At 38.2% G+C, this 14858-nt stretch overlaps 4 protein-coding genes and 1 long non-coding RNA gene across 5 annotated transcripts; 3 read left to right on the forward strand and 2 right to left on the reverse strand.

The window, feature by feature from the left end:
- The first annotated feature begins 12 nt into the window (after window positions 1-12).
- LOC130700208 (uncharacterized) lies at window positions 13-3869 on the forward strand. Its single transcript, XR_009421639.1, has 8 exons — window positions 13-132; window positions 1125-2030; window positions 2149-2353; window positions 2444-2580; window positions 2700-2828; window positions 2945-3080; window positions 3169-3498; window positions 3798-3869. It is a non-coding gene; the product is annotated as an uncharacterized LOC130700208 (long non-coding RNA).
- On the reverse strand, window positions 234-4507 carry LOC130700177 (b(0,+)-type amino acid transporter 1-like). Its single transcript, XM_059496687.1, has 15 exons — window positions 4097-4507; window positions 3903-4027; window positions 3394-3479; window positions 2980-3041; window positions 2432-2479; window positions 2102-2335; window positions 1915-2040; window positions 1750-1849; window positions 1647-1691; window positions 1308-1431; window positions 1144-1247; window positions 980-1076; window positions 733-882; window positions 490-658; window positions 234-422 (listed from the first exon to the last, which is right to left on the reverse strand). The coding sequence occupies exons 1-15, from the start codon at window positions 4140-4142 to the stop codon at window positions 364-366; spliced, it is 1575 nt and encodes a 524-aa protein (XP_059352670.1). The 5' UTR covers window positions 4143-4507; the 3' UTR covers window positions 234-363.
- A 494-nt stretch (window positions 4508-5001) lies between these two features.
- LOC130700188 (PCI domain-containing protein 2-like) lies at window positions 5002-6978 on the forward strand. The gene is made up of 9 exons (XM_057522207.2): window positions 5002-5159; window positions 5240-5281; window positions 5360-5481; window positions 5541-5807; window positions 5870-6087; window positions 6153-6253; window positions 6328-6527; window positions 6592-6689; window positions 6762-6978. Exons 1-9 carry the CDS (start codon window positions 5124-5126, stop codon window positions 6875-6877), a joined length of 1200 nt encoding a protein of 399 aa, XP_057378190.1. The 5' UTR covers window positions 5002-5123; the 3' UTR covers window positions 6878-6978.
- Window positions 6979-7081: 103 nt separating this feature from the next.
- On the reverse strand, window positions 7082-9294 carry LOC130700181 (threonine synthase-like 2). Its single transcript, XM_057522199.2, has 8 exons — window positions 9090-9294; window positions 8835-8993; window positions 8601-8773; window positions 8360-8543; window positions 8077-8295; window positions 7831-7979; window positions 7504-7772; window positions 7082-7417 (listed from the first exon to the last, which is right to left on the reverse strand). The coding sequence occupies exons 1-8, from the start codon at window positions 9163-9165 to the stop codon at window positions 7216-7218; spliced, it is 1431 nt and encodes a 476-aa protein (XP_057378182.1). The 5' UTR covers window positions 9166-9294; the 3' UTR covers window positions 7082-7215.
- A 1803-nt stretch (window positions 9295-11097) lies between these two features.
- On the forward strand, window positions 11098-14858 carry LOC130700205 (wee1-like protein kinase). Its single transcript, XM_057522243.2, has 8 exons — window positions 11098-11799; window positions 11889-12000; window positions 12701-12815; window positions 12934-13061; window positions 13137-13344; window positions 13411-13725; window positions 13791-14058; window positions 14126-14858. Exons 1-8 carry the CDS (start codon window positions 11397-11399, stop codon window positions 14287-14289), a joined length of 1713 nt encoding a protein of 570 aa, XP_057378226.1. The 5' UTR covers window positions 11098-11396; the 3' UTR covers window positions 14290-14858.

Genomic DNA, 14858 nt, shown 5'->3' on the forward strand with positions numbered 1-14858 from the left:
GCACATCCGCATGTTTCGACCTTAACCCGACACTCTCGTAGAAAGAACTGAATCAAAAAGCAGAAACAAAAGGAGACGTGCACGGCTTTACAATCGTATCAGTCTACCTGTAAAATCAACGCTCCACATAGAGTACATATCAATAATATCAGTCGACACACGCATAGAAAACTTCTCTTACCCTTCAATTGTGCCTTCTTCGTTACCATTTTGGGATCATAAAATTACTAGAGTTGAATTTAGAACTCCCGTTATATTCTAGATTTACGCTCTTAAGAAAGTCAAAACCCACAGAAAATTGCTTTGTGATCAAATCCTGAATTTGAACGGGGGAAAATCCGAGTTTATTGTTTCATTTTGGTTTTAGTGGACTGTTGTCGGAGCGATCTGTAGAGTTTTCTGGCAGACAATAGTAAAAGACTCTGTATGGGAAACAAAAAAATGAATTTAACTATTTTAAATTAAGCAATGATAAAAAATAAGTTATACTCATTCCCGGCACTTGTATCTTATAATAGACAAATGGTACGTAAAAAATAAGTCCAGCCAGAATGAAAAGCAGGGCGTAAAAGTATTGCACTTGAGGGGCAGCCGCTATGGGCCCGATGACTAGGTAAGCTGAAATCACCATAACAATTATGGGGATGACTATAGGCACCTGAAGGTATTAAGAAATGATTAGTAACAGGACGCTTGACAGCGAAACAATACAACAGAGATCATGAGGTCTACCTTGATCGGTCTGTGCTCGTTTTTCTTCGTGAATCGCATTACTATTAGAGCTACCATCGCAGCGCAGTAAAAGATGGACGCCGTAAAACCGAAAAAATCTATCAATGTCGCAATGTCTCCCGGGATAATCATGAGTATTCCCAACAGGCTCTAAAGATTAACGCGTGATTAGTTAAAGCTGGAATTATGGGAGAATTAAGTTGCACAGTAATCGTGTTTGTATTTTGCCAATGGTTCTAGTTCTTACGTTTAATAAAATCGGGGCCACAGGTGTCTTCTTCTCAATATGAATATAAGATAAGAAATCGGGAGCGTGACCCTCTCTACCAGCTACATGTGAAATTCTGTAATTATTTTAGAATGAATAAAACAATTACTGAATTTTTATTTAGGTTTTCCCTGTGAGCTTACCTTCCAGCGGTAAACATGGAACCATTGGCTGTACCGAAAACTGACATAACAACTCCGAGGGGTATCAAGAAACTCGCGGCACCCAACACTTCGATACCCCAGTCCTAAAAGGGTTTACATATTATGGCGAACTGCATTCATCTAGATTGCCAGGTTTAACTCACCACTGCAACCGCGTTGGAGGAAATAATCTCTTCTTGTGTCAAAACAGTTAAGTATGAGACGTTGATTAGCACGTAGCAAACGGTTGTCAGCGGCAGAGCAATTATAATGGCCAACGGCAAATTCCTTGAGGAAATGCAACAAACACAAAATTGTTTTTCCTTTACGTTAAGCTTCCTCATACCTGGTCTTAATAGCATGTACCCAGAACTTCATAAGGCCCTTTACATCCCCTTGTGACCCCAATTCCAAAGAAGCTATGACCCACCAGAAATGACTCATCCAAAAATACTGACCTAATTTTGAAGCACTAGAGATCTGAACTATGCGCATGAACGTACCTGTATGGATTTTGTAGTTCTTCCGTTATGAAATTTAAATTATTCCTTTAAAGAAAAACAAAATTAACTCAAATTCAAAACCGTAATTATTCGAGCTTCTCACCATCCATCGTAAGCCCAAAGACCGCCATAAAAGGCCGTAGCTATTTGTCCAAACGAAGTAGCCGATCCTTCAAATCCAATTTCTAAATTTTCCGTGTAACCTGTATGATCATTCATCAGGATAATTCCAATTGATTTGTCGCATTTCACTTTTTTGTTTTTATACCTAATCCTAGGTAGTACAATCCTCCACCAATAATAATGGCGATTGCGGTCAATTTCGCGACCGTGAAAATGTTCTGAACGCGTGTCGCCGCCGTGACAGAATAACAGTTGATAAAGGTAATTATACCTGTCAGTAAAGCAAATATTCTTGTTAGATTAAACCTATTGTTTTTGGTACCGTAACTCACCAATGCATAATGCTGCGAGTAATCGATTGATAACGTACGACAAATAGGTATCAGGGCAAAAGTCTATCGCCGTGAGGATTGGTGAGCTAAAATATTTGGCGAACGAAAGTGACAGAATAGCCAGAGAAGATGGTTTTAGTAAGAAAACCACTGTCCAAGCAAAGATGAAGGCTAATATTGGACCAAAGAATTTGTGTGTGTGTCCAAAAGCCTCCAGAAAATAAATATACTCTCCTGTTTAACGAGAAAAAGGTAACGGTTTAGATTTACACACAAGTTGAAATATTTAAAAAGCTTAAAATTTTGCCATGTTGCTTCAGGAAATCTTACCGCCCGATTTAGGTATCAGCGTTCCAATCTCACAGTAAGAAATGGCACCTAAGAAAAAGTTAATAGATTCATAAATCACGTTCTGCACAATGCCCACTTAAAGTTTCTACCCAAAAATCAAACGTATTTGCCGGTAACAACAACAGAAAGTGAGTTGGAGAAAGTTGAAACTTTGTCAAATCACTTTTGTTTAGCACGGCTATCTGCGATGACCCTATTTCGCATACCAATCTCCATTTTTTAATCTCACTTTTTTTTTGGCAAATAGCATGTCACGGTGGGCGAATATGTCCAAAGTGGCCATGCTTGAAAAGTGTTACGCAGATCAAACTTTCGCTAAAATTCAACAGTACGTCTAAGGGATAGATATCTATCATTCCATCTCGTCTCCTTGGAGGTATGGGTCAATCACTCAAAAATTTAAAAGTAAAAGTTACGAATATGTGCGTTCTGTTCTCGAGGCTCAATTTTTCAGTTTTAATGCCGTAACGAATTGTTCCATGAAATTTTTAGGGCAAGGACATAGATCGAATTCAAGATGGACTCACCTAGTAAAGAGTAGAGACCACAGACAGCCCACAGGACGAGACATAAACCAGGAGATCCGGCACTGAATAGGACAGAAGAATCGAAGGATAAAAAAAATATGGTAAAAATGGCTCAAGAGAAAAGAAGACAAATTATTATACTATAGTTGTCTGGCTATCAGTTTTTAATATTTTTTTCTACCATCTTAGTGCGGCAAACCTCCGGAAATAAGAAGGCCTTCCTAATGTGAATTCATTTTTTTTTTAAAAGACAGTTAATCGATAACCTCTTCTTCCCGATTCGGCTTCCTTTGTAGTAATACTATCTACTCATATTTTTTTTTTTCGTCTCAGTTTATCCTCTGCTCGAGATTCCTTGATTGCCTGAAAATTTCCATTTAAAAAATAAGGAAGGGGGGAAAAAATGTTTCTTACTTCCCAAGAAGATTTCCTGGCGATACGAAGATACCGGACCCGATCATTGTTCCCACGACGAGGGCAACTCCACTGAAAAGTCCCACCTGAAATCATGCTGTGCTGGTTAATCACTATTGTTTTTTCGAATTAACCAAAAACAACTACACGGCTGTCCAAAAAAAAAAATGACAACCACACAAAGACCGAAGTACAGTAGCATTAAAAAAAAACAAGTCGTAGATCCAATTTAGGTATTTTGAAAACTATGAAAACTCTTGGGAGTCATCGGAAAATGTTTAGCAAATTCATTAGATCGGCTCAGTTTTTTAGACGTGGGAAAAAAACATTTACATTATCTGGAGAGACCTCCGATCAGACTCTTTCAACTGATAATATTTACATAAACTGTAATATCACTTTAGGTTTTAAAGGAGACGAAACACTGTCTTTTATCTGTTCACGTGACAATCACAAGCGTTAATCAGCAAAAACAGGTATTTAGTAAAATAAAAAAAACAATAACTTACACGTCGATTCATCTGTAATTCATCTTTCTTGCTATACAGATGATCGCTTGAGCTTTTAATGCTAACGATCGAACCACGTCCTTCGTCTTTTGAGGATGGTAGTGGATGATTGTCATTCGTGTCCTCTAATTTCCCGTGTAATGAAAAGAAATTAGATCGGACTTGATGACATGCTTTTCAATGTAAAAAAAAACCTTGAGATGAGCGTTGACGAACTGAATCACTCTCCGAGGTAGACATGGTGATGCAAACAGCTGTGTTCACAATTTAGAATAGAACGATTTAACGAAAAATACTTGCGCCAACTGATAACAAATGATTTTCTTCTCTTATTTGTTTAGGTGTTGCAATAATTGACTAACTGTCAAAAGCGGACCACTGGGATTCGTTGTCGACCAAAAGCGAACGCTTCGAAAGAAGAACTAATATAAAAGGTCGAAGAAAATATGGGAAGTGCAAAGGCAACAGAAGTGAAACACAGATATTTCGGCTCAAGTCTTAAAGTAGAGCTGATTATTATTGACCATTCCCTGTCAGTGGGTGAAGCTGTATCTTCTTACAGGATTACCGTCGTGTGTGTACAGTGTGGAAACCCGCTGCGCAGCTAAGCTATGTACTCAAGTTCTAAACCATTTTTGACATGTTTGTTCGCCTCATACTTCTGTGAAAGGTATAGATCATCTTAGTTTAGACTGGCGCCACGCTTTTTAATTAGTCTGCCCAGGAGGTGGTTGATCGCTGTTTTCACTTAAAACCCCATACAATGCCTTTTTGTATCATTGGAATTTCGACCAAACTTCGTACTTTTATTTTGAATGCTTACATTTTCGTTGTATACGAAATGCACTTTATCCTTTGTCAATTGTTGTAAATAATTATCCCAGTAACTTGCGTGTATATTCTGTAAATTTATGTCATGCCACGTCCGCCGCTCATTTAAAATCATTTTTGGTTTACTTTACGTTTACTTATGCTGCCAATCGTAACGCACAAGAACAACTATCGTGAATTTTACGTAACTTACCAATGATTATGTAGTGTTGACCACTAGATGACTCGAGATATAGCAGACGAAAATCTCTAAGAAATTCGAAAGCGTTCGCGTTTCGCGATAAAAGTTTTTCCCTAAAGTTTCGATTTTAATTTTTTTGTAGCGTTTTCTTGCAACAAATGTCTGATATCTAAGGGTTGGAAAGAAATAAAAAAATAAAGCGTTCTAAAATGGCTACCATGAATATAAATCAGTATTTACGCGAGGTAAAATCGCTTCACTAACGTTTAGTCTTTGTTTTTTGTATGACTTTCAAGCTAATATCTTTAAACATTTATGCTTTCAGATACAATCCTCGTGGGAATCTAGAAGTGGAACAGAAGTTTCGGTAAGGAAATTTATTTAAAAGTGTTATGCAATTTAAGTTTTGCAGTTGAATATTCATTCATAATATAACCAACCATAGGAACTTCTGTCATTCAATCACCCTCATGTCATGAGCGCAAAACTTACAGCTGAAGGATTTGAGAAGTCTGTTGAACGACTTGTAGAATCCCCCCTCGATGAGCTTGTTATTCTGCACCTCAGGTTACAGTTGATCCTTTCTTAATTTATATATTATGTTAAATGTTAACATTGTTGATTAGGTGTTTAAACTGTGTTAATCAGCAAAAATACTTAGAAGCGTATTCAGAACAAAGTGCTCTGGTACAGGCTTTTACAAAGCTGTTCCAAACACAGAAAGAAGACAATTGGGCACTGTTTATAATGTATGCAATAAGTTTAGATTTACGTATGTTTGCCATCAAAGCAGACAAAGAGTTGACTAAAAAAGGGGCAGATAAACCCGGACAGACACTTGAAAAAGCTGCGGAATGTCTTATGGGACTTTTTAGAGTGTGTGCTGCAGATAAGTGAGTCATTACAGTTTGTTGCATTTCCCAACACAATGATGCTAATATTTCTTCAATTACAGTCGTTCTTCTGATGAAGACACGAAGCGCTGGGGAATGCTGTATTTAGTCAACCAATTGTTTAAAATCTACTTCAGAATAAACAAATTGCATCTATGCAAGGCACTTATCCGAGCAATTGATGCATCTCAGTTCAAGGACCACTTTTCGCTTAGCCAACAAGTCACTTATCGATATTACGTTGGAAGGAAGGCCATATTTGAAAGTGATTTCAAAAGCGGTGAGCACACCGATCCATTGTGAGAAATATGAATTTCTAAATTCTGTCTTATTTTTTACATCTAGCTGAAAAATTCTTAACCTACGCGTTTGAGCGGTGCCATAAGGAATGCCGCAATAACAAACGATTAATTTTAATCTACCTTATTCCCGTCAAAATGCTGTTGGTACGATTTTAAATTCTGGTTTACATAACTTCGGAGCGAAGATAACGTCTAAAATTGTGCTTCTAAATTAACAGGGGCACCTTCCAACACCCCATTTACTGAGGAAGTATGACCTCCTTCAGTTCAGTGAAGTAGTTCAGTCTGTGAGAGAGGGAAATCTCCGGAGACTTAACGATGCGCTTCTTCAACATGACGCATTCTTTATCCGCTGTGGTGTATATCTAATTCTTGAAAAATTAAAGGTCACAACCTACAGAAACTTATTCAAAAAAGTGTAAGCTAGTTCTGAAATTGTAAACATAAGGAAGATGACATTTTATTTCCATTTGCAATGTTAGAACGTTGCTGATGAAAACTCATCAGATCCCAATTGAAGCCTATTTGGAGGCTTTAAGGTTCATGGGAGTAGAAGACATCGACTTGGACGAGACACAATGTGTGAAAATTATTCAAATTTTAATAATTTTATATTTCTAGACAATTAAATGTTTGTATTTTTGTGATGTAGGCATCATCGCGAACCTCATCTTTGAGAACAAAATTAAGGGATATATTTCCAATAGCCATAACAAGTTGGTAATCAGCAAGCAGAATCCTTTTCCACCATTGGCTGCAATAATGTGAGGCTGATCTCTTGGGAGGTACCCTTCTCCGCCTGTGTACCGAATCGCCTGTTTTTGGGAATTCCCAAAACAAAAACAAAAAAATACATTTCATATTAAGTGATTCAAACTGGGGGAGAGCATGGTTTCTCGAGGAATTAATAGCTGATCAACAATTTTCAGCGAATTAATACTGGCGTTCGCAATGTGGGTATCATCATCATCGCAGTGTTCAGAACATGTATTGTCCTTAGGCACGAAACAGTGCTACATTTGCATGGGTTTCCACCACCCGTTTAATGACACACAAAATTAATCTTTGGCAAGTATTAACCTTTTGTATGTTGGTATACAATAGCTTTATATCGTAAGGATGATGCTTTTTAATTGGCTTGTCCAATCTTGTCCTCGTAGGAAGGTGTGCCGGGGCAAGGAAATTTCAGTTTCTAGTTTTAACCTGTTCACTCTGTGGTGTGTTGACAGGCCCAATCCTGCCGCTTCACAGGCCTCTGGGAATTTCGCTGGGGAAGCTGTGGCAAGACAAACGAGTACCTGTTTTTCGCTGAAAAATAATGAAATAGACCGGAAGGAGCTCATTAACCGCATCAAGGTACGAGAAGAAAGCAAAAAACAAAAAGGAAAACTTACTGGTGTTTTACATTGAAGCAATAGGAAACTGCTGTTGCAGTGTGAGGACAAACAACATAGTTGTATTGGCTGTAACAGAGTTGCATAGCTTGCACAATGTCTGTATCACTTACTGATACCGTGGCAGCAATGACTTCGTGTATGGCAGAAAGCATGTCTGTTGAAAGTTTGACTTTCCCACTTTGCTCAAAATCTTGCATAATATTTTTCACCGCCATGGAATCACCATGAGTTGCAAAGTACAATACCCGCTCAATGTTGTAAGGAGCCTAATTTAAATAACAAGGATAAATTTCCCCATAAAACAACAGCAAGATCGCTGGTTACCTGAATATCCATAGCTGGTGCTAAAGATGCAGCTACAGTGGACGATGGACTGTAATCTCCTTTTTGAAACGAACGTGCCAAAATATCATTAGAATTCACTGAAGCGACAAGCTTGATAGGAAAGCCCATTTCATGTGCAAGGAATCCAGCTAAGAAAAAAAATGAAATTTGGTAAGGTATTGTTAAATACTTTTTTTTATAGTTTTTTAGGGGAAAAGAAAAGGGGTAAAAAGAAACTAATTCTACCAGCCAAATTCCCTGCCGCTCCAGTTGGTACTACGATACATATCTTATCACCAATGTTGGGACAGCACTGGAGGTATATGTAAACATAGTGAGCAGCTTGAAGGAGAATTCGGCCCCATTGTATGCTGTTGAAAGAGCCCAGACTGTGCGCCGCTGAGAAGTTTTCATCTTGAAAACATTCTTTGATGGGTTCGTCCAACTGATCTGAATTTCCCTCGACTTAAACAATGGCAGAAAAAAAATGGAAATCCAGATTAATATTTATTTAGGTTTCTTTTGTTACCAGAACAAATATGTACGTTTAAAGCTTTCACAGTCAGCATTTGAAGTTCTTGAATTTTTGATACCCGATTCAACGGATACAGAAGGACTAGGTTGACCCTATCAAGATTGGCGACACTGTGAGCTGCAGCGGGACCGGTGTCACCAGATGTCCCTACCAGAATTGTAACACGTTTTTCCTTGCCCTAATCAGTTTGCTGTTTAAGTTTTAGTGTGTGTTATGTGTTCTGATGGAAGTTTACCCTTTTTTTCAGGAAGATTTCTAAAAGCTTTGCAAGCACAGCTAAAGACAAATCTTTAAATGCCAGAGTTGGCCCATGAAACAGTTCGGCAATGTACATACTGTCATCTAACTTTTCAAGGTGTATGACCTTGTCAGGAAATTCAAAATCTTCAAAAGCTGAGGTAACAACTCCTGTATTATAAAAGTGTTATATGTCATGCACAAAAACCCTTAAAAAATAATTTAGAATCACCTTCAATTTCATTTTCTGTTAGCTCATCTTCTGAGGTAAACAGTCTAAGGATTTTTTTCGCAACATCAGGGTATTTGAGGTTTTTCCAAGAATTAAGTTGATCTTTTGTTATTTGTGGAATATAGTCACATACATAAAGACCTCCATCTTTGGCATAACCTTAAAAATAGAAAAAAAATATGTCCAATGACTTTGCATAAAGACAATTGTTGATTTCAAGAATGTTTTTTTTAAATGATTTGGAGAAACCTCTACCTGGTGAGAATAGAACATCTTCAAACGATTGAAGATCGACGTTACCGTTTGACGACCTAGTACTTCGGTATTTCATCTTCTTCTTTAGATTGACGTGCACAAGGTTAGGTTGAGAAACATTTCTAGTGCCCAGTCACCAGACCAACTTTTGATGTGGCATACATAAATATAATCTTATCTCTGATGCCATAAGTTTCATGATGATACTCCCCGAAACAAAATTAAAATGCATAGCAACTGTGTTCATATCTTTCATGCAGCTGCACTAATCCATTCTCCATGCCACCGACTGACGCTTTTCTATGCAACAAAATAGTAAAGAAAAGATATAATGAAGGGTAGCAGAAATAAATTTTTGGTAGTTATGGTAAACAGTATTGGTATATTCTAATTTTGTGGGCAGGAGAATTTAGCGGTCATCATGTAATGATCACGCATTGATCACGCTTGGAAGAGTGCTAGAAGACGAAAACTTCGTACTAGCAGACCTCTCAAAAGATGTCGGTAGTAAGTGTCTGTTGTTTTGGTCTCATTGCGTAATTGCCATGTAAGTACTAAAAGAACACAAAGTTAAATAAAAAAAAGGAGAGTTTTAGCAGAATATTGTATTTAAAAAACAGTTATTGTTTTAGACGCACTGCTGCACAGCCAAGGTTATTTGATATTTCAAGGCTAAAAGACAACCATAACGTTTTTCTCAGTTAAAAATAACCGGTAAGGTTTCAAAGTTGAATAGAGATTGTTGACGAAGCACGTGTTGTCAGTCACTCAGTTGTGCTTGTGCGTCCAAAGTGCAAAATGGTGCTTTAGAGAAATGGCGAGACAATAGTGTTTAGCATGTAGGATTGTTGACGGCTTTTGTGTGTGAACTTTTCCAGCCATTTTGTTAGTTTTCAATTGCAAAGGAAAAGAAAACGGCAACTGTACAAAAAGTACCAAAATGATGGCCGTGAAAAAAATGTTGTTGTGAACTGAAGTCAATTCAAGTGGAAATAGCCGTTGGATGAAAACTGGGGGAAAGCACGCGAAAAAAGGGCTGAAAGGGTGAACGAAAACGTACGACTACCCCTTTGGCCTTTGCGATTCGTGTTTGAAAACCTTTAAATGTTATTTGCGAAACCGTATAATACCACACGACAACCCCAACTGTTCACACAGGTATACGAAACAGTTAGGCTTTTTTAGTGAGCGATGGATTATACGGTCATGGAAGGACTGTTTCCATAGTTCACTTGCACGTATGAAGCGATAAAAAACCAATATGGATTACTGGTAATGTTTAAAAGTGGAAGAATAATGTTCCTTCTGCAATTAGGTCTCTTGGTGTGTGTGTGAATGATCGTCCACTTGAATAGGCTCGATTAACTAATCCATCAGGCATAACAAGGTAGTTCAACTAGGTCAACGGTTTTGCTCACACATAATACTACCCTTTTCTCGCCATAACCCTTGTTTCTTTGTTAGAACGAGTTCTTCCCCAAACCTGCTACTATATGAAGTTTGTTTACTTCTTTCGTACACCTCAGGTAAACCGTAAAAATGTCTGTCACCCTCGATGGATCACAATCGTTAAATCTTTTCTAGAAGCAAGGTGCGTTGTCCTTGTTGCATAGAACCCCTTTAAACTCTCAAGGTTGTTCAACCGTTAGTCCACACATACAGTATAATTAATTTTATTAATTCCGTTTATAACACATCTCGATTCAAATTTGCTTCAGTACAAATATATGATATTATTTAACACTACTCCTAATATTAACACCTTTTATTCCAGTGGGTAACCTGGATGTTTACGGTATCAGATAATAAAACAATTTATTAAACCCTAAAATAAAATTGTTGAATTTCAATATATTAAAATCTTTGTTACACTTAACAATTCATATCAGTAAAACAAAGTAAAAGCGATGCGTTAATTTGAAATTTTTTTTTTATTAACCGAATAGATAGTCAGATATGAAACTTATAACTGCTGTTCTGTTCATAGGGGGACGTTGGGGGAATTTGAATTTGATGCGCGCTGCGGCCATATTGTGACGCAGTCCGTTTTTGGCGGGTGAATTTTTTCAGCATCGCCGCCAGCACTCCCACCACAGCCGCCATGACAGTTGGATAAAAGCCAAAACAACGTGGTCATTTTTGAAAGCTCCACACAACTGTCGGACCAGTGTTCAGATCAAGTCGAACAGTCTCGTTGTATCTTCTGACAATTTGTCCATTAGAACTTTAACTTATTTAGTTTAAAGAAGTGAAAACAAACTATATTGCATTGTGTCATTTAAAAGTTTGCTTGTTCAAAGCGTTATTATGGATCGCGATATCGAAATGGAAGAGAACAATTGCCGCATCGCACAGCGGCTGGAATTCCCATTGAGTGACGAAGAAGATTTGCATGAAGCATCCACGGGTACCAACCGAACTTCAAGTAACTCGTCGTCGGACCGTCTAGATTCATCTGGAAGTGATGAAGGCCTTGGAATGACCATTCGGATAACCAGTCCTAGAAAGCCAAGGTTTATTCGTTCCAGAGCTCGAGAACCAATGTCACCTCCATATAGTGGTGTTCGAGCTCTGAGGTTGTTTGATTCCCCAGCAACTCCCAAGACACTCCTTGAAAATAGTTCTGCCATTGTAACTCCAGTTTTAGCTACACCTGCACCCCGAAACAGAATGAGGACATTATTCACCATGAGTTCTACAAAATCATCTGGTATGCATTGGACACTTCCACGATATTCTATATCCTAATATCTTTGACTTTTTTGTTTATTATATCTTATTACATATTTTTCCTACTAGACAAAAAAGATAACGTGAATACTCCACCTGCCGCTAATGTTAATCCATTTACACCAACTGGAATGCTATTGACTAGCAAAAAGAGAACCAGATCTAAGCGAAGTCTCAATGGGTATGTTATTTTCTCTCTTTGTGAAGCTCTAATAACTATTTTTAACTGTGAATGAGTTTTATTTGTTTTGATGGCAATATTTGATGGAATATCTGTAACATGTTGCACATATAGAAGCCCTTGTATAGTAACAGATAGCGTTAGCAATATATGGTGATGCGTTCGTGGGATGACTCATATGCCCCAACCGGTTTATCAGTAGTTCAGTAATTATTGTGATAGCCCGTAAGCGCTAGTTTGAATTTTCCTGTTGTGCAAAGTCTGAAAGTAAAAGAAACGAATCCGGTTTCCCTGAATTTCATAGAATCCGTAATATATACATGTAGGTGAACCTTTCCATTTCTCCCAATCAGTCAAGGACGCATAACATTTTGCAAGGTTGATTTCTCTCGTTATGCATTGCGATCGATTTTTCTCCCCTTTTTGTGCATATTTAAAAGAAATCTAAAGCAAAACGCCAAGCCTTGATTTGAGGGGGGCAGGTTAAGAGGGGAAAGTGGTCAATTTTGTGCAACACGATATGCTTATGGTGATGACAATAGGGAATTGTTCCCGGTATTTTTTTTAAGCCTTTTGTATTAGTGTAGAAAGGGTGGAAAATAAGCCTCCCTTTCAATTATTCTATTCTCTCGAATGCAAGCGGGAAAAAAATAGGGTTGGAAGAAAAAGAATGTATTTAATAATCTGTTTGCTATGACAGGTCGTTAGTGAATTCCTTTGACGAAGAGGTCCATGAAGCAAGCGATGAATCAGACGAGGAGATGCCCCCGAAAAGGATTGCTCTGCATCAAACCAGTGTCCCCAGATACCATAAGGTACAATATAATGCGCGAAGGGATATGGACATGCAACCCTCTTTGTGTTTTTTTTTTTTTTTTTGTGATATTGAACTATAGGATCTAACCTTCTTTTTTACTTAAAAAAAAAAAACAGGAATTCCACGAGATTTGCTTGATCGGTAAAGGAGAATTCGGGTCAGTGCACAAATGCCTTAACAGGCTCGATGGATGTACCTATGCTGTTAAAAAGAGTTTGATGCCAGTAGCTGGATCCCCCAATGAGTAAGTCTGAAGAGGAACTCGTTTCAGGCATACATGTGATTACTAACCTTGGTTTGCTTTTCTATTTTTTTTTAGGCGGTCTGCTCTTAACGAAGTATGGGCTCACGCAGTCCTAGGCCAACACCCGCATGTTGTTCGCTATTATTCGGCCTGGGCTGAGAATGGTCATATGATCATTCAGAACGAATTCTGCAATTCTGGTACTTTGGAAGAGTTGATACGTACCAATCAGCTAAACAATGTCACAGTCAATGAACCACAGTTAAAATCCACGTTGTTGCAGGTTAGTTACGATCTGCAAGAATGACGTAATTATATGTTCCATTTTTAACGTCCTGCTATTTATTAGATTGCAGAAGGATTGCATTACATCCACTCAAAGCAGTTGGCTCATATGGATATTAAGCCGGGTAACATTTTTATCTGCCGAGAGGGTAGTGACGATTGCTCGGTTCATCACGACAGCGACGATGGTTTTGACGAACTTGATGACGATTACGGTTCAGTGACTTATAAAATCGGCGATTTGGGCCACGTGACGTCGGTTGTCCAGCCTATCGTCGAAGAAGGCGATTGCCGATATTTACCCGTTGAAATTTTGCAAGAAAGTTACGAGCATCTGACCAAAGCGGACATCTTTTCTCTTGGCCTCACAATCTACGAGGTAAATCAGTTACCCGAGTATATCCTTATTTGTTTATTTATTATTTCTTTGTACGCTTTTATTAGATGGCTGGTGGCGCTCCATTACCCAAGAATGGTGACGAGTGGCATGCGATTCGCCAAGGTCGTTTGCCTTACAATGGCCGATATTCTATGGAGCTACACAATCTTTTGGAGTTGATGATTCACCCCGACCCGACGATGAGGCCGTCGACTCAAGTGTTGACACAGCACCCTGTTTTAGGCCCCAATGGTGCCAAGTCTAAGGATCAACTCAGCCGGGAACTGAATGCGGAACGGCTAAAGAATCGTCAGCTTTCCGAGAAACTTCAAGGCATGTCATTTTATTGTCAACATTTGAAATTACGATTAAATATTAATATTCGAAATTGTATTCGCAGAAGCTGCTCGTCATATTCAAAGTTTAATGCCTCTATCAAGGTTTTCTCTTGAAGAGGTGCCAGCCCCAAAAATGCCCAAACTCCAAAAGAACGACGCTTGCACGACAAGACGATTGTTATTGGGGCGCAAAATGAACAGAAGTCTTAGTAATGCAGATTTCTAAAAAGAAAAGTAGAAAGTTAAAGAATGAGGAGGAAAGAAAAACTTATAACGACTTCTACACATACATATTTCGCTATGGCGAAAAAGCCGTACGTTTATCCGTTGGAAAAAATTTCAATCGTCATTTTCATTTTTAAGAGATTTTTTAAATATCAAAATTTGAATGTTGAAAATAGAGAACAAAAAATACTAGCCTTTTTAAGCCCCTCCCCCCATCCCTTGCACGAGAAAAGGAAAGTTGGATATAGAAGTGCCTTGTGTGTTGAATTGGTTCATGCTGTGATTTGCTTGTCGTTAAACAGAATTCTATATTTCTTATATGATCCCTAATTGGGACTATCCCACCTTTTTTCGCTATAGCGTTGCTAAAAAGTATGGGAATCTTTTCACATTTCATTCCGGGTTTTTTTTTGTGTTCGCGCGTTTTTTTCTCGATAACTCCCTCCCACACCCTTTTCTTCGGGTATGTGTTAATTTTTTTCCCTTCCACGCCGTCAACCATGTTTCGTGTCAACTGTATTGTAAAAAAAAACAGGGAAGTTTTATTACACGACTTATTATTGTCTGGAA

Source organism: Daphnia carinata, chromosome 8 (assembly GCF_022539665.2).
Source record: "Daphnia carinata strain CSIRO-1 chromosome 8, CSIRO_AGI_Dcar_HiC_V3, whole genome shotgun sequence".
Lineage (NCBI taxonomy): Eukaryota > Metazoa > Arthropoda > Branchiopoda > Diplostraca > Daphniidae > Daphnia > Daphnia carinata.